Source organism: Sphaeramia orbicularis, chromosome 7, assembly GCF_902148855.1.
Source record: "Sphaeramia orbicularis chromosome 7, fSphaOr1.1, whole genome shotgun sequence".
NCBI lineage: Eukaryota > Metazoa > Chordata > Actinopteri > Kurtiformes > Apogonidae > Sphaeramia > Sphaeramia orbicularis.
Genome location: NC_043963.1, coordinates 45,558,668 through 45,578,561, shown reverse-complemented (window position 1 = coordinate 45,578,561; position 19,894 = coordinate 45,558,668). Strand labels below are relative to the sequence as shown.

Genomic DNA, 19,894 nt, shown 5'->3' with positions numbered 1-19,894 from the left:
GGGTAATCTTTGTCAATCACTGTCAAAGCACACACTGCACCATGAAACACCTGGCTTCATTCCTCTTGTATTTTTTTTTTTTCCCCTGCAGACCACGTTGACCGTCACACCTCTACAATGACAGGTTGACAGTGAAAAACACACAAATCACACTAAGGATGATTTAACATAAGCACTTTAGTAGATGATGGGTTAATGGTTGCAATTTGTTTGCATGTATAATGGTATATTGAGGACCATAAAACCTCCTGGTCTATTTTTCAGGCTATATATATATTTCTGTTTATCCATACATTCATCTATGCGGTTACATCTTGTTAAATATGTGCCTGCTCTAGATGAATGTATGTCGTTTAATTACAGCCATGACAAGTGTTTATCTGCCATTTGTATAGCTCCATTAGTGAAAGTCATTTATTTGCATTACCGTTGCCACAGTTCAATGTTTATCCCCGTCGGTCCTAGTCTGACAAAGCCATCAGCATATTAAGACCTGCCTTTACTGTTTACTTGGAAAATGTACACATCTAAACAGTGACATGGGTTTACATTAAAATGAAGTTACAACGGTATGGTTACATGATGTTTTTTAAATCCGATTTATTTTTCCAGAAGAAATTAATCCGGAACTAAAGTACCTTCTCTTCTTTTTACATGGAAATGTTAAGCCCGAATAAAGGTTTACATGAGAAACCTTTATTCGGTTCTCGCAGCCCTTCTGTTAGCTTAGCTTAGCATAGTCACTGCATTTCCATGGTCACACATAGCCAGTTTTTTTAAGGTGATTTGTTGTCTTTTGTAAGCGATTTTGTGAAATCCGATTCTCCCTAATTATTTCTTTAGATCCGCGACTTACTGCACTCATACAAACTTGGGACTGTTGTGTTGATGGAAGTTGGAAAATCTTTTTGTTGGAAGGGATGCATCCACTAAATTAGCTTTGCTTTACCGATTTAGCTTTGCATGAGTTTTTATTTCCCAAGATTTTATTAGTGCAGTAAGTCACATCGCCATGATTTGAGCCTCAATTTGTGATCATATTGACCCCACCAGACTAAAGTAATGATTAGAGAGGATTGAATTTCACAAAATCACTCATAAAATACTATAAATCACCTATAAAAGCCTGGCTATGTCTGACCATAGGAAAGAAGCGATTATGCTAAGCTAGGCTAAGCTAAGCTAACGGAAGGGCTGCGAGAACAAGGCAATCGGTGCACTGCGGTGCAAACTGATTTGGCCACTTATCGAACTCATTAGTGCATGACAAATGAATGAATAAAAAACAAGTGGTGAACTCTTCCTTCAGGGTTTTCCAGGCTGGTAGATCCCATCAGAATAGCCCACTGGAACGGTTTGGTAAGACTAGACTGCACTGTATATTTTTCCGCCAGCGCAGAATGTGTCCGTCATCACGACAGGACAAGACAACGAGCATGTGCAGAATGAAAGGAATAAAGTCCAAACGGAATAAAGGGTTTACATGTCCCAGGAACAATTTAGCCCAGATTCAAAAGTGGATTAAACCAGTGACTATAATTGGGTTTACATTTAATCCAAACTTTTCTTTTTCAACTGGAATAAGGTGTTTACACGGGGATCTGAAATAGGATCTAACCTTTAATCAGTTTAAACCAGGAATAAAAGTTGTCATGTAAATGCACGGAATGATAAGCAACAGGGTTGGCAATGAAGAACCAAAACCAATGTCATGTAACTGGGATCATAGTCATTACAACATACTTTTTTTTTTTTCAAAGAAAGATCTTTTACCGACTGCCATTATTTCTAATAATTGCTAGTCTCATCTTCATATAGTTGTATACAAAATGGTATAACATGTCTCTGGTGTAATTATTATCTCCTTGCATATCAGGATGCTTTGTAGCTCAGGGCTGTTTGTACGTTGCACATGTACACATCCATGTGACTGCATGTTCCGACAGTCCTCTATTGTTCAGTGCATTGGGGTATCCAACACTGTGCAAGCCTACACTTGTCTTGTCCACCCCCGTAATTGTTTTTCCTGCCACTTACACAGTGGCAGCAGGTGGAATCATGGAGACAGCTGGAGAGGTGATTGGCTGCCTATCAGTGATTGATAGCTCAACAAGTGTTTTAGGTGCAGAAAAGCAACTAAGCCTTTTTTTAACAGCAGCCTAACCAGAAAGGCCATAAAAGTGAAGGAATCCAGAGGAAATGGTGGAAACATTCCTCAACAGGGCAGAAGGCAACAGAGGGAAAAGTGAATTTACTATAGGACAAAAAAAAGGTGTGTTTGGTTAATATGTGACAAGTAAAGATGGGGTATTGAGGTCAAGAATGCAAGGTGAGGACAGGAAGACAACTGGCTTCACTTTCATCAGCAGATGAAATACAGTGTTACACAACAAGGAAACGAACATACAGTATCAAGATCAAGTTCAACATGAGCTGTTTTGAGGAGTTGGTAACTATGTATGTGTTTTAAAACAAATTTATCAAACTACAAAACTATTTATTACAAGAAAAGTCCCAAAGACAACAGCTTTCATTTAATAAAGCTTAAATTTAAATTGTTTATTGCTAATATATATTACTAAAAAGCCATATTCAATGGCATGATGCATATTAATGTTCAAAAATATTTCATTAAATACTGTATATATTATAGACCAAAAAAAACCCAAAACAAAACATACTACATATTACAGTTAACAGTCGATTATAGTCAAACATCATCATTCTCGTGGTGAAATAGGTTATCATTGCGTTGTGAAAGCTTCCTGTGGGGAAGGTTTCTATTTATCTAGAAAGAGGAAGTAATTCATAGAATTATTATGTAAGACAAATCTTTCTCCCTTGCCGGTTACAGCCTCTAATGTTTCATACAAGACCTATATATAAAAGAAAAGGTGACTAAAACTTGATCCAAAATGTCATTGTGTGTGAGAATGCGTAGCCTGTATTTGGTGATGAAAATAAATAATGAAAAGCACTGGAGTATCCTGAGAAAAAACCTGTTGCCCTCTCCTCAGAGCGAACAGACTTCTAGAGATTGGACTAAGCAGCTGGTCCCACAGTGAACATTCAAGAGCAGTGTGACTAATAAAAGCTAGTAGCCTCCAGCAGCAGCGGCCCTTCTGACAGATGGGGTTAGATGGCTGTCATTTGAGCCCTGCTGATGATGCAGGCATGGATATCTGCAGCCCCTGAGAGATGCGCTCACTGGTGGCATTTCATAGGCCTGCGGTCACAGTCGCACAAATTGCTTTAGACCTCTCCGTTTTCACACACCTCTCCAATGCCCCTGACTGAGCATGAACTCACCACACACTCCTCTTTGGACTTTTGACGTAGTTGTCAGGAGACCATGAGGGGCCACTGAGCTCACACTGTTATACTGCAGCTTAACACCCACAATAAAATTAGTAACAGTTAAAAGGTGACTTAGAGCAGGGTCGTATACACACAAACACAAATCAAATGGAAAAATCTGGAAACTAAGAAACTAGAGTACACATCCTGTCATCATATCCACCGTGTCCTCCTTCATTATGATATGCATTGTGAGCTCCTTTGAATTTATGCTTGACACTTAAAAGTTTAGAACCTCCTTTGGATATTGCTAAAGAATTAAAAGAATTTGCCCAAGGCTTGAAGCAAGTAGGAGCACTCCCATGCTCTCATTTGCATTCCAGACTGAACTATTTGCAAGGTGACCTGATAGTTTTAAGAAATAGCCCACTGACTATGGCTAAAGTTTTGCACGACATCATAGAAGTTGCATGCAACGAAAAAGAAAAGTATGCAGGACATTTGCAGGATATACTGAAAGCAACATGCAATCAGAATCTGAAGCACAGAAATATGCACAACAAAATACAACTTTTTATCACGAAATATTGACTTTCCCAGGTGATATCTGCTTTTTCTTATTTGATAGACATCACTGCTGCATTATTTATACTTTAAAAAATAATTCAGGGCTTTAGTAAATATCACAATAATAAAAAGGTATACTACCTTAATAAAATCTCTGAAAATCACTTAAGTGCTTAATTGAGTTCAACGCATCAAAATAAATATGTAAAAATCCAACAGTTACATCTATTATTTAAGTTTATTTCACAAAAAAGAAATGAGTGTTTGAGTAATAACAATATTTTTGAAATATCCAGTATATTTTCGGTAAATACCAGTGAGAATATTTGAGTATGGTGCACTTATACTGATCAGTCTCAAGAACTTTAATTATTACTCATTCTAACTCAATAGTCTTCATCTCTAACAACAACTTAAGGAAGTGACTAAGTTTTGTTACGCAGAATGTCACATGACATGCGCCATTGGGTTAAGGTTAGATTTAAGAATATAACCAAGAACGCAGAGTACAGTCTTGCAAACTCAGCGAGTACGATCGGGGTAAGAACGGTCCCAGAGAACGGACTTACTAAGAATGCAAGTCTCTCTGTAATTGAACAGTCGGTACTTGTGAACTTTCCTCCCTGTCTCTGCTGCGAGTGTCACTGGATTTGATTTCAATACATATGCACTAGTATTTACATGTTGTTTATACATTTTGTATATTTTTCCAAACTGTAACACATATCGTTGAATCCCATATCATAATAAAGACGTATTTCTCGCTATTCTGCTCATGTTCTAACGTTATATCACATTATCTCTTTACAGTCATCTAGTCAAAAAACATTTCTGAATTAAGTTTTCACAGAAGCTGCTGTAGCATACAAGAGCATCACAAAGTGCATCTTGGGAATTATTTCCCAACCAAGTCTACATGAGTCACCAACCAATCCTTGGTTTAAGCTAGCAGACAAGAACAACATCAGGGTATTCCATGTGTTCTTAGTTTATGCAAACTTTCAAATGGAACAATACTGATGACGTTTCATGAGAACGCAAGAACGGAAGAACAGACAAGAACGCATATTGAGAAACTGTTTAGAATATATGTCTCGGTGGCCCCCCTGCCCAGTGTAAAACCAGACAGTTTAGAGAAGGGGACCAAAGGCAATAGCACGTTAATCTGCAACTCCTGGCCCTATATCCATCAACCAATTCCACCACTTTCTTTGAACTCCCCCTACATCATGTAATATGTCTTTAAAGGTAATGTAGGAGGAGACAGAGTTTAGGAGGTTAGCCTACACAGCGTCCCCTCCCCGTCCAGCTTGGGCCGCCAACTCTGTCTCCACCCTCTCCCTCACCAACAGTGAGGGAAGGAAGGAGAACCCGAACCCATGTTTAATATTTTTGTTTCATATATTGACCTGAAGTACTCCTAGGTTAAAGAGTAAATACATTTTTAGAAATTCAGTAAATGTAACATATTTATTCTGATATTTGATAGTCCAGTATGAATTACATTCTGCTGAAAACATTAAGTAAATATAGCAGATTTGTTTTGTTACATAATAACCTCATTTTCTGTTGCATCTACACTGTAAAAAAAATCCTGTTGTTTTTATGGAAAAAAACTGGTAGCTGTGGTTTCCAGAACAATACTGTAAAAAACACATCCAACTGTAAACATATTTATGGAGGAACATGTAGATTTAACATTTTAAACATGTAGATTTAACACTGGATTTACATGGTAAATGGGCCGCACTTATTTAGCACATTTTCTACACCTTCATGGTGTCCAAAGTACTTTCCAAAACCACCAGGTCCAACTGGGAACAATTTAAGGTTCAGTGTCTTCCATGGACACTTTGACATATAGACAGTCAGAGCCAGGATTTGAACCACCAACCCTTTGGTTATTGGACGAGCTGCTCTACCAACTCTACCAACCCATTAATGTACAAGTTTAAAATGTTACAGCGTTAAATGTTTAGTTTTTTAAAATATATATATATATATTTACATATATAAAAGCAAATATGCTGTTATTTCAACATTATGGTCTTGCAATTTCAACGGCACCACATTGTATTTCAATTTACAGTTTTATTTTCTAAAAACAATAGAAATACATAATTTCTACATATGAATCTGGTTTTGTTCACATACTCTTCCTGTAAAAACTACAGCTATATTTCATTTAATCGTTAACACAAAAATCTTTTCAAATAAACAACTTTGCATTGTATTGTCACTTACAGTTTTTTATGTTGCAATTTTACAACTTTTTGGTGTTAATTCTACAGTCATTTTTTACAGTGTACTTAACATTTTAATTATATCTACTCATTTTTATACTTCATGGTACTCAGTGTTGTTATTCAGATCTGCTTCAATTGTTTAATTACATTTACTTAACACATAAGGTAAATGTAAATAATTTCACAGGTTTCAGAAGTACTCAGTATTTTAAATGTAACAGGTTAGAATGAGTGGAGCATAAAGTTCTTAGAGTGTAGGTTTTATGTGGAGTAGGTTTTGTGATGGTATACAGCAGAGCATGGCACAAAGTAAAACAAAACCTAAGTGAAGTAGGGGAGGGGGAGAGCCCAGTACCATTCAAACAATAACATGCGCGGGAAAACGAGGGCGGAGAGAGGAGGAGTAGAGAGTGGAGGGGGGGAGAAAGGGGGGTAAATGGAAGTCTTTTTATCTCTAGTTTCCCACATCCTGTGAACGGCTGCAAACGCGGCCACCCAATTTGAAAGAATGAGAGGAATGCGCCTATTCTCCCCAGCGCGCTTTGATGCGCAGCCAGTGGAGAGGCATTGTGGAGGCAAACTCAAATAAAGAGCATAGTCCTGGACTTCACTTCAGCCAATAAACCTCTGTGTTTAATGTGAAAATAATCAGGTAAATGGTAGGGGGTTAGAAAAGCTGGAATGCAATTGATGAACTGTCTGCAGGTTGTGTTGTGTCTCCTGGTCGGAACGTCTTCATCATGCCATGTGGATGTGGATGTGGATGCACCGCGTGTCTGTGCATCTAACTTAAATACAAAAAAAAAAAAAAAAAAAAATTAAATATAGTCACAGTAGTTGAGGAATTGATCACAAAAGAAGAAAACTAAAGAAAAGAGCAGTGATGTGAGACTGTGAGATTAGATGACTGTTAGTTGGTTTGATGATTGCTGAAGTTTGAAAACAATGATGAAACACTAACAATAGAACAAAATCCCACATGTGCTGCACTTTATTTACTTAAACCTTGTGTTGTGTCTGTCTGTTAGACATCTTGTACAACCTGACTCAGTTTCCCGCGGAGGGAGAGGGAGGAGACATGGGGGGGAAACTCTTGGCTTTCAATTTGCATTTCCCTCCAACATGAATTCATAATTATTGCTTTAGTCTCCCCCCTTTTGGCGCGTTTTAATTCCCGCCATGTCTGTGTCTGGTCCGGCCGGTTATGCGCTTGGCTCCAGTTTCTTTCGGTGATTGACGTGCGTTTGGAAAGGCAATCTGCATTCCTATTGGTGCGTTGGGCGGAAAGGGGCGGTGACGCTGTTGACGTCTTACCGTCGGGTCCCGCCCTCTTACTACTGCTTTATAAACGTCCTCCGTGGGTTTTTTGTTTCCAGGAGCCGGTGTCTGACGGAGGTCGCAGGTTTAGAACACGGCTTATGTGTTTATATCGACAATTTTGACTCAACTGTTTACAAAACACAGCGAGGAGCAGCTGTTGTTTTGTGTGTGTGTTTTTTTTGTTTGCACGTGAACTCTGCTTTTTTATCCATACACCGGGACGACTTTTATTGGCGATATCGTGGATCGAAAGCGGCTTTTTTTTTGCTCCTATCCGGATGAGAGGATCCCTACTGAAATTTGGCTTCTGCAACGTGGACCGTAAGGGAGACGGAGACGGGAGCGCCGTTCAGTCGGAATAAAATTACTGTTTTGAACCAAACCGAGGCGCAGACAGACATAACATCGCTGCTCTTTGGCGGATATCCCTAAAGGAATGCTGCTCTCTAAGCTCAATTCTCTGGCCCACATCTCCACCGTAGATATGCCGGCGAAAATCCAGCTTCAAGTTCATCAAGGTTAGACGCCCTGTTGTTTTTTTTTTCCTACTGTTGTCATGGAGGACGGGGCTGCGGCCATGGCTGTCCGCGCGCAGCCCTTCTTCTTCGCTCGTGCTACTGTTTTGCTGTTTGCTAATTTTCAAGGACGCCGCTTAGCTCCAGTCTGATTTTAAAGTATATATGAGCTGTTTTATCGTGTTACGGTAATACATACGAGTCAACTGTGTTACGAAACAGCGTTAGGGGAAAAGGGTTTCGGTCCTTCGTTGGTATTCACCGGCTGTGTTTATGTTTTTCCAGTGAAGGAGAGGGAGCCTTTCGACAAGCTTTACCAGGTCGGTGCGGTGCTGGGCAGCGGCGGCTTCGGTACCGTCTACTCCGGTACACGAATCTCCGATGGAGCTCCGGTTAGTATTTGTTTTTCCACTGAAATTTTGGTTGTTTTTTTTTTTGCTAATATATGTGGTGTTTGAACTTAATTTGATGGGCTGTGTGATGTGTGTTTTTAGGTTGCTGTCAAACATGTAGCCAAGGACAGGGTCTCCGAGTGGGGAGAGCTGGTAAGAAACCATTTTATTTTGGAAAAAAAATATTTTTATTTTTTTTATTTATTTTTTTTTATTTTTTAATAAATATGCTTATTAATGACATGCATCCAAGCTAATAATACATGACGATGATTGTAAAATATACTAACAGTAAATGTGAATTTTATTTTCCTGCTATATAATAACATATGCATGTATTTCCTCCAGCCCAATGGTTCGCGAGTCCCAATGGAGATAGTGTTGTTGAAAAAAGTCGGGACTGGCTTCCGTGGTGTCATCAAGATGCTGGACTGGTTCGAGAGGCCGGACAGCTTCATCATCGTCATGGAAAGACCCGAAAACGTCAAGGATCTGTTCGACTTCATCACGGAGAAAGGTGCCTTACCGGAGGAGCTGGCGCGGAGCTTTTTCCGCCAGGTGCTGGAGGCCGTGCGGCACTGCCACAGCTGCGGGGTGGTGCACCGGGACATCAAGGACGAGAATATTCTCATCGACCTGCGGACCGGAGAGATGAAGCTCATCGACTTCGGATCCGGGGCTTTACTGAAGGACACCATTTACACAGACTTTGATGGTGAGTCATCATTTAATACTGTGATGTATTTGGAGGCTGCTAAAAAAAACGACCACAGAAGGGTTTTTTTTTCCTATGGTGGTAAATAGTCATATGTCCGTAAAACCCCTTTTTAATCTTACGAAATGCGTGCCCCAGACCCCAAACAGAAATTCCTAGGTTGTGTCATCTGACATTCCCCACAGCGCCCTGTTAATACAGGCTGAGATGCATCGCCTTCATTTTGGCGCCCCCCATTGGAGGGAAGTGGTATTTTTACAACTCAAAGTTTGTAAACAAAGTCACATGTCTGCTCCCCCACCCACTCACACGCACTCCTCCTCCCTCCCCTCTCTCTCACACACACACACACACACAATCGCTTGTCACGCTCCCTGGCCCCTGAGCCTAGATAATAGTTTCAGCTATTACATCTTAGCTTTCATTTTTATTTTTGCCAATAAATATATAATATGTATTTTTAAAGATTTGTGCATGAAAGCTCTGTTGTGAAAGGAAAACTGCAGCTTTTAAACATATGCCTTTGTTTCTTATCACCTCACAGGCACAAGAGTGTACAGCCCGCCAGAATGGATCAAATACCATCGCTATCATGGGCGCTCTGCCACAGTATGGTCATTGGGTGTGTTGCTGTACGATATGGTGTGTGGCGACATCCCTTTTGAGCATGATGAAGAAATAGTCAGAGGTCAAGTTCTCTTCCGGAGGAGAATCTCACCAGGTAAGTTCACATGAATGCCATGAACCTGTGTTTGTCATTGTTTGACTTTCACAAAATCAGTGCATTAATGACGTCTAATTATTTCTCATTCTCCTCCTCATTTCTCCAGAATGCCAGCAGCTTATCAAGTGGTGTCTGTCCCTACGGCCGGCGGACCGTCCGTCGTTCGAGGACATCATTAACCACTCCTGGATGCAGAGCACATCCTCATCTGGAGTCCCCTCCACAGTGCAGACAGATAAGACGACCACAGAGATTCGGTTGCACAGCATTAGCCACGAGCCCACTGCCTTCACACCCTCCCCTGTGGCTGTGGCCCGGTGATGGCCGTTCTGGTCCGAACTGGACTGAACTGACAAGAGACTATTTTTACTAAAGACTTATGTAACAGACTTGAAGCAGAAGAGGGAGGGGGCACGGCACAGGCCAACAGTCCTAACACCAGCGAGATAAAGGTGTAAGGACCAAAGTGATGACAAATCCTTTGGGTTCTGTCCGGCCAGCCACAGCCTGTCCGACCTCACACATAACTACTTGACTTCCTCTTCCCCTCGTTGAGCCTCGTTGGTAGCAGAACATCATGCTCACTGGACTTTATCATTCTGGAAGAGGGCGTGCCCTGCGAAAGAGCACCTGCAACAGACTGATACAGTACATGTGCTCTGTTCTGCTGAATAGCGTGCGGACAGTCCGAGTTATGTAATCTCTGGCTACACTGTACTCTGCTCTCTATTTCGCTCTGTCACAGAGTGAGAGGAGTTCGGTGACGCTGGCGAAGGGAAGCTTGATTTTTCAAAAAAGTGCCTTCTGTGAGATTGTTGGAGGACCCTGAAATACTTGAATTTGTGAAAGGAAGAAGGCTTCTCGTAGCCTGTTTTTGTTCCTTACTCTGTACAAGGCTTTATATTGTTTATTGCTGGGGTTTTTTTGCTTTTTTTCCCTCTCATGGGCCTAGATCAGTAAAGCCTATGCCATCACAACCACTACTATCACAGCCTCTACTAGTCCAATGTCATTAGCAACAAGACAACCTCATAGCTCTATCAGAAACCTGTGCAAAGCAAGTCATAATAAAAGCAAAACACTGGAGTTACCTCACTCTTACTACAGTAACCGCTTCTACTCTACCTTACTCTACAAACCTCTGATTGCTCTTCTCATGCTGTACTGTATACAAACACAAGGCTTAGGTCTACCGCTCATTCACTCCCACCTGAATGCACACCACAATGCAAAAGAAACCATACCGAAATACAAACATCCTCTGCTCTTCACTTCAAAGGGTTTTTTTTTTTCCTATTCTTACACAGTGCCTCACACAGGTCTTAAAATTCAGTGGGGACAAGAGTTGTAAATAATAATGATATTTATTATTGCCGTGACTTCTTTCTCACACTCGAACTTTTCTTTTTTTGTGGAAATATATTTATTTATTTATAAGAGAATTTCGGCTGTACGTATATTATATTTCATTCCACAGTCACTGAAGGGCCCACGGATTATTTAAACGGCAAATACTAGATCAATTTTTTTTTTCTTTTTGACCATATTTATGGCTTGAAATTTTAAAGAGCAGATGTGTGTGTATGTATGTTTGTGTATGTCATGTATATACCTGTGTAAATAGTCCTGAATGCACTTCCATCTTAATGTATCTAAAACATTGAACGTCTACTGATGGTAACTGGTTTTGTTACTCTGTCGTCTGCTGTGGGAGTAAACGTGGACTGAATGTTGTGTGACTGATGTATGTGAGAATGAGAATTTTCTGGTTGCATGATTGCAGCTTGGATTGTTTTTTTTTCATCCATTCAAATTAGAATTGTAAATTATGTTAGAAACTATTTTTATACAATTTCAATAAATATTTTTTTTTTAACTATGACACTTGACTCCTTTTTCAATCTATAAGCAACATATACACATTACCCTGTATTGCATATTTTTTCCTCAACTAGGTCAGCGGTTGTATGATTGTCTAAGTGGGTTTCCTGTTTAACACTTTTGTAGAAATGCACAGGCGAGTAGATAAAGAGATACAAGATGTCAGGCTGGTAGGAGGCAGATGGCAGCAAGAAAGGGGGCAGGGTGCAAATATACAAGTAAAACTATTTTAAGCTTTAGCAAATACAGCATTTTCATTTAGTACTCGTATAGATGGCGCAATGTTTCCTGAAGATGGGTTTTTTTTGTCCTAATATGAGTTAGGTGTTAAAAAAAGTGATCAAACACAAATGAATATAATCATTTAGAGAGGATAGCACGTGTTTATTATTCAGAGATCTGAAAACAAGTAAGAGTTCAGCAAAGTTGGATCACGTGAGCTAAGTCAGACTTACAGTTTTTTTCAGTTGCTTTGGTACGTTTCTCGAATCATCATTGACATTTGCAAAACAGTGCATTTCTCAAAATAATTCGCACTAATAGGAAAGCACCATGGGTTACCTGCAAACACCAGTCTCTTGCTCACACTGCAAAAGTCAAAATCTTATTGAGTGTATTCGTCATTTCTAGTCAAAATATCAGTCATAAGACATAGTCACCTTAAAAGTAACTTTTCAGTGAGATATAAGAACTTATTTTTAGACAATAGATGGATTGGAAAATCTTATTTCAAGAAATGTCACCAAGATAATTTTCATTTGTTCGATTGGCAGATTTTTTAGCTTAATCCAAGATTTTTTTTTTTTTTTTTTCCTAATTCAAGCACAACAAAAGCACTCGGAGACCGCAGACCTCCACCCTGACAGATCTGTGTCCCCCCCCGATCACCACCAAAATTTACTCATTTGTTCCTTGTGCCAGTATCAAAATTTCATGAAAATTTCATGAAAATCCATCCATAACTTTTTGAGTTATCTTGCACACAAACAAACACACAAAGCAAAGTGATCACAATACCCACTGGCGGAGGTAAAAAATCTGCCAATGGAACAAGTGAAAATAATTTTGGTAATATTTCTTGAAATAAGATTTTCAAGTCCTATTGTCTAAAAATAAGTTCTTATATCTCACTGAAAAGTTACTCTTTAGGTGATTATGTCTTATTTTAAGTGTAATGAGATATTTTGACTAGAAATAAGAAAAATACACTTGGTAAGATTTAGATTTTTGGAGTCCAAAATCCTTACTTCATCTCTCAAAAGTAAATATTTGTGTCAATGAACATGTCAGTGACATTAGAATGACAAGTCCTTGTGTCATTGTGTACAGATAAGACAGTCCAAATGCTTAGTCATGTTGTCAATAACAGTGTACTCTGGAGGGATGTTCTGATGGAAACTAGGGCTCAAGTTTAGACAACAGTTATTGTAAATGGTAAGTTATACCTCAGTGCAGTGTGTTTCAACCTTGGCCTCGGGACCCTATGTTGGGTCACCTGGAATTCAAATGGGGCCGCCTGAAAATTCTAGTAATTGATTAAAAAAAAAACAAAAAAAAAAAACTTCCTAATAAAAAATATATGGTGAGTTGAGAGAAACAATCCCAATCCATAAAAGACATGACAAACTGAAGCTGAAACTGAAGCGCTGTGGTACTGTTTATCTGTCCGATGTTCATTGTGGTCAGTTTCAGATGCTGCAGCTCTTTCATAATTCATAGTTTGAGTTCTTGTTTGTTCAGTATTAATTGTCAGCCTTGTAAATACAAGCTGGACTGACTGTACATCAAGGTTATTATCGTTAACGAAAACTAGCAAAATGACAGAAACTAGAATTGAAAAAACATTTTCGTTAGCTGAAATAAATAAAAACTATAAAAGAAAAAATGAAAACTAACTGAAACTGTATTGTGAGCTTACAAAACTAACTAAAACGTATTAAAATTATGGATAAAATTCCCTTCGTTTTCATCTTTGGCAATGTCGGATTGATACTTAATTAATTTATTTTGCTCTAGCAATTTCAGCTAGCGGCACCATACGGGACTTCACAGCCCGTCTCTTCTCATCACTTGTGGTTTAAAATCGTCTTCTAGTCCCCACTCTACCTGGAAACATGGAGACTAAAGTTGGGAGAAAGCAGCAGAGTCCTGTCTGGGATTTATTTGAATACGATGGTGAAGAAGATAAAAGATACGAAAAAACTAAAATTAATACTAAAACTAAACTAAAACTAAGCATTTCCAAAAAAATGAAAACTAATAAAAAACTAGCAAACCTGCTCTAAAAACTAATTAAAACCAACTGAATTAGAGGAAAAAAAGAGTCAAAACTAAATAAAACTAAACTATAATGAAAAATCCAAAACTATTAGAACAGTGGTTCTTAACCTGGGTTCGATCGAACCCTAGGGGTTCGGTGAGTCAGTCTCAGGGGTTCGGCGGAGGTCAAGACACACACTCGACTCATTAGTCGGGTGTGTGTGTCGGGCTAGGTCCGTGTATGTAAACAAACGGCTTCGGAGACTCTTTCTCTGATTGACATCCAATATACGCGGTGTATTGTTGTTGCTTATAGCACTACAACACATCCGGAAGTGTTTATAATCTCTTCCACTCGTCTGACGATTAATTATTTGAGTATTTTCCACATCGTTGTTATGACTTTTGCTACTTCCTGTTAACCACGGAGGCAGCCATGTGTAGCGTTTGTTTACATTTTTCGGTCACTGCACTGGTCAGTTACAATCATGTGACGACCGATGCACCGTCGCGGATGGAGAAATCGTATTACGCTAAAGCCAAGCTAGTGCCGTAATAAAACAACGATCACAAAAATACTGAAGGAGTATAACGAGAACTTTTTTTTTGATACACTACATGCAATTATCTTTTTTTTTATGTCAAAATTGCATGGTTCAGAAAGTTTGGAGCGAGATGAAATGAAAACGACCTGACGGCCTACACATACATATACATAACAGCAGAAGTCAAACTGATTTGCAGTAAATAGTCATTATTATTGTAGCCTGATTGAAATTAGGTGATGGGTGTGTGTTAAAATGTTAAAAATGATAAATAGCATAAATACAATAAGTTCATTATTGGAATACATAAGGTTAAAAATTAAAACCATTTCAGTGTGGTAGTATTAAAAAAGATCATGTCTTTGTGAAAAGGTATGTAATTTGTTGTGAGTTCATGCACTGTATTGGTTTTGTTCTTTGAGCACAGTGATGTTAATGCACGGTTCATTTTGTGCACCAGTAAAACATATGCCGGTGTCTTGAATTTGAAAAAAATCGTATTGTATTTTTTAATAAAGAAGGGTTCGGTGAATGCACATATGAAACTGGTGGGGTTCAGTACCGCCAACAAGGTTAAGAACCACTGTATTAGAACCTTGCTGTACATATCCTGACCAAGGAAAATAAAATTCTCACTTTGTGCATTAATCTCCACCTGACTTTTCTGCCTCCGTCCATAATAATATACGTTATAAAGACTAAATATTGTCTAAAAATAATGTTTATTTGCAACATAGTATAGCAAACTATTACATGACTGAAAACAAATTAATTTTAGCAAAAAAATGTCTCCGTTTTGAATGTCTGGGGTCGCCAGAAATTTGTGATGTTAAAATGGGGTCACGAGGCAAAAAAGGTTGGAACCACTGCACTAAGTGTATGTGAGAGATTGTTTCCAAGAGACTGGACAAGATTCACATTTACGCTCTTACTGTTTGAACTGGAATTTGTTGGCAGACCATGTCATTGCGATACAGAAAGGAACAGACAGCACTGCATAGCACAAAGAAAAAAAAAAAAAAACAAGTACAAATGGGAACATACAACAGTCTTCTTAGGGAAAATTGTCCATGCAGTGGTGTAGGAGTTCCAGTGCAGTCTTCCTACACCTCCTGACGTTCCTGTCTTTAAAGATTCACCTGGAAGCAACTGACCAATTCAGGACAGATTTAGAAAAAATGGAATGGAAATGGAAATGTAAAGAAATTTGCTTGACGAATTATGACAACTTGTTCAACCATTTTACATGTAAAGACTCATGCGATGACCTAATGCTTAAATGTTGTGGGGGGTTAGACTATTCAACACAGACCCATTATAATTTTTTTTTTTCATTTTTCATTTTATTCATTCATTCCAATCTAAATGATTGGAAAGGAGCAGGATGAAGAAAACTTTTAATACCTGCCCCTTTCTTGAAACATCTGCTTCCATCAGATACGTTGCCATTACAGTTATTACAGTAAACAGTTTACCTGATAGTCAATGCAAATAAAATAAATCCAACATCCATAAGTTGAATTATGTCATTACATGCTTTCATAAAGCTTCTCTATTCTTTCCCTATACAACCTCTTAAACTGAAAAATATTTGTACAACTCTTCTCTTCCACTGCCAAATAATTCCACATCCTGACACCCACAACAGAAATACACATTTTCTTCATATTAGTCCAAACCCTTTGCTGTTTGAAATTAAATCTCCTTCTATGTCCTTCATCCTGTGATACTAAAACAAATAATCTCTGCAAGTTTGCAAAAGTCCATTTCTCACTCTAAACACAATCAGCAATGTCCTTAATTCAACCAACTCTTTAAACTTAATCCTGATTTAATAAACAACTCATTTGTATGTTCTCTGAAATTAACATTATACATGATTTTTATTGCTTTTTTCTGTAATAAAAACAAAGGTTTTGTGTTACTCATATGTGTGCTGCCCCATACTTCAATACAATAACTCAAATATGGCATAATAAGTGAACAATATAAAATTCTCATTGCTTTATAATCCAACACATATTTTGCTTTACTCAATACAGAAATATTTTTAGACACCTTTTTTTTTTTTTTTTTAACATCAGCAATATGTGACTTCCGTGTTAATTTATCATCCACTATTACACCCGAAAAACGAATTTCTGAAACCTTCTCAATCGTAACCCCGTTAATAGACAATGAAACATGTTCTTCCTTTTTTCTATTTGTGAACACCATCAACTTAGTTTTATTCCAATTCGCAGATAATTTGTTTATATCAAACCATTTTTTGAGTTGAACCATCTCATTCTCTATTTTCTGTACTAACGTTTTTAAATCATCTCCTGAACAAAGAAAGCTTGTATCATCCGCGAACAAAATAAACTGCATTATCTTTGATACATCACATATGTCATTAATATATAAAATAAATAATTTTGGCCTCATTTGGATACATTTGGATCAACATGACACAAGCAATTGATAATGTAGGAAACAGCAGAGAATTGTACAAAATCATTTGCATGGATGTACCAAAGCATTTGCAACTTGTTCAAAGAAATGATTAACTGCTTTTTTGATGCACAAGTGACACAGTGACGTAAAGACTGAACAAGTAGTTTGGAAAATTTCAATTCTGATCTGAGAACTGTACCGAAGCAACTGAGGAAAACTGTAAGTTACAAGGACGACTTACTTAGGACAGATGGAGGAACTGTCTGAAGTGCTATTTTAAAGCCAGTAGTTTGTGAATTGGCCCTCACCATGTTGACTTTTAGGAACCAGAAGTGACCATATTTGGATAAAAAGGGCAGGAGTACCGGGGTCTGAGGGGTCAGAAGTGAGCTGGTGCTAAGCAAAGCACACATGTTGCAGTTATATTAATGGAAACTATTAAGAACAACTATAGTCAAGCTGTGTGACAGGAAAATGTTATTTAACACTGACTCACCATCAAGTGAACTATCAAACAGAACTGTCAATCATAGCCCAAGGCAATAGGCATAGATAGATAGATAGATAGATAGATAGATAGATAGATAGATAGATAGATAGATAGATAGATAGATAGATAGATAGATAGATAGATAGATAGATGCAAAAAAAAAAAAATACTCTGGCTCTGAGCCATCGCAAAATTAATGAATTTTTAATCAAATATTGGGGCCAAAAATAGGACCAAAATTGGGACATGAAAATGTACCTAGGTGTCAGTGCATTTGATCTGGACCACATGGCTGTAAATGGTCTTATATACCGCTATAAATAAAGGCACTGTGTTAAATTTGATGATCCTAGTGGTTTTTCTAATCCAGACATGTGGGTTTTTCATGAATCTCAGTGTCATTCCAGGTGTTGTGTGTTACCCATCGTGTCCACTGGCATTACACGCAGAACCTGCCCAGTTAACGCATATAAATCGCAAATGATTTTACAACAGCGGTCATTTTTGTGAAACACTCTGCCTTGCAAATTTAAGTTAAATTCCTAAAATGTACCTGTGAGAGAATAAAGAGATATTTAAAAAAACAAAAATAGTAGCACGTCCTTTTGACTGTGTTACATACAGATTTTTGTATTGAATATAATGTAAAATAATATAAAAAATATGTTTATCTGAGAAATTGTTTCTCTTTTATCTCAGTAAGTATTTATTTTTAAAAAAGACCCAAAGTGCTTCCAAACTTGCTTCATAACATTAGTCTACATCTGGTTTGAATTATAGCCCCTGTCCTGTTTTTAGGACCAGTTTCATAGAAGCACCCAGATAGATAGATAGATAGATAGATAGATAGATAGATAGATAGATAGATAGATAGATAGATAGATAAAAGTATAAATATAAGCAGTATAAAAGTATAAAAATATCTAAAAATATAAAAGCAGTATAAAAACAGTTAAAAGACAATAGCATAGTGAGTTGTAATAAATATCTGAAAATAAATACTATCCATAAATTGCATTTAAGATATGTTTAAGGGGAGGTATAGTTATTACCTCTGCCAAGGATGGCGGAGGTTATGTTTTCATCGGGGTCTGTCTGTTTGTTTGTTTGTCTGTCTATCTGTTTGTTTGTTTGTTTGTTTGTTTGTTAGCAAGATAATTTTTTAATAATTTTGCTGAAATTTTTAGGAAATGTTGACTGGCACAAGGAACAAATGATTTTGGTGCGCGATCGGAGGGCGGATTGGACCCTTTGGTGGTTTGGTTTTAGCCCACAGACCATATGTTTGACAACTGTAATGTAAGACAATCATCCAAACATAGTTAACCCTTTCATGCATAGTGGTCACTACAGTGGACAGTTACTCTACAGCTTTAATCTTGTATATTCATGGGTTTTGTTGTTTTAGTTCCAAATCAACCAACACAGTGGACACTTATGCATCATCTCATAAACTGCAATTCATACCATTATTGTAACTTTGCTGTTCTTGATTGGTTCTTGAGTGGAAATCAATTGTTAATATTTATTTTTTGTGTATGATCTCCATGAAGAGAGTAATAACTAGCATTAGAATATGTTAAAATGTGAGAAAACATCAGATTAGCTGCATTAAACATGGTTTCATTTCACTGTTTTCATATCACTTTATGATATTGGGTTTTAAATACATGTTTCTTTCCTTCAAGAATAAAATTCATGGTGTAGCTGAGTGGACAATTGTGTAACTCCATGAAAAACAGGTTGATTTAAAAAAAAAAAATTCAATCACTTTTTTTTTTTCATGCCTAAAGAGGAATAAAAACACTCAGGAAAAAAAAAATCTTGATTAAGATTCTCATAATTCATATACGAAAGGGTTAAAGTGTCAAAAGTCGAATGTTTTCATTGTGCAATAAAACAGTTAATTACATTCTTTAACTCTAAGTAATGTTTTAGGCTACTGTTTAGTTTATTTTATCAGTGTTTGTTTGTGAGAACAAACACACAGAAAGCATAATGTCAGTGACGTCTAGGACTGTATATTTATTCCAACCCACCACTGACTACTGCTGTTGGTTTGTTTTCGGTCCAGTTGTTCTCCACTTAGTTTGAAAGTGAAGGAACATATAATGACTTCGAGGTGTATATTTTGTGCTGCTAATAACTAACTTTTGTTTTATGACAATGTACAACACAGTGCCAGTATAAATGTTCCATAAAACTTTCTCTTTCTCTGTGTTTCCACCCCTCGTCCTTAGTTTTGATGTTTGGTTTCAATATATATATCTGATTAAAGAATATTAAAGGAAATGCCATAAACAGTCCATATGGGGTGATCAAGGCAGTGGGATGCTGATAGAACAATTGGCAGGAAGGCTATTTTTTCTTTTAATATAAAATTCTGTTTGATAGAAGCTTTTGAAGACCGTTACACTTGTCAGTTTTTCAGGCTGAAGTCAGTCATGTGAACAATGAACCTGTTTTCAATTTAACCCATAAAGACCCAAACAGCCACAGCCGACCAA

The 19,894-nt window shown here is 37.7% G+C and overlaps 1 protein-coding gene across 1 annotated transcript; it reads left to right on the top strand.

The window, feature by feature from the left end:
- The first annotated feature begins 7,495 nt into the window (after positions 1-7,495).
- pim1 (Pim-1 proto-oncogene, serine/threonine kinase) lies at positions 7,496-11,658 on the top strand. The gene is made up of 6 exons (XM_030139101.1): positions 7,496-7,948; positions 8,231-8,337; positions 8,440-8,490; positions 8,686-9,052; positions 9,597-9,773; positions 9,883-11,658. Exons 1-6 carry the CDS (start codon positions 7,867-7,869, stop codon positions 10,095-10,097), a joined length of 999 nt encoding a protein of 332 aa, XP_029994961.1. The 5' UTR covers positions 7,496-7,866; the 3' UTR covers positions 10,098-11,658.
- The last annotated feature ends 8,236 nt before the right edge of the window (positions 11,659-19,894 follow it).

Excerpts from the sequence above, each read along its gene's own strand:
- pim1 (XM_030139101.1), top strand. The coding sequence starts at position 7,867 with ATGCTGCTCTCTAAGCTCAATTCTCTGGCCCACATCTCCACCGTAGAT. Across the intron at positions 7,949-8,230 it reads CCAGCTTCAAGTTCATCAAG|TGAAGGAGAGGGAGCCTTTC; the intron begins GTTAGACGCCCT and ends ATGTTTTTCCAG. Across the intron at positions 9,053-9,596 it reads CATTTACACAGACTTTGATG|GCACAAGAGTGTACAGCCCG; the intron begins GTGAGTCATCAT and ends ATCACCTCACAG.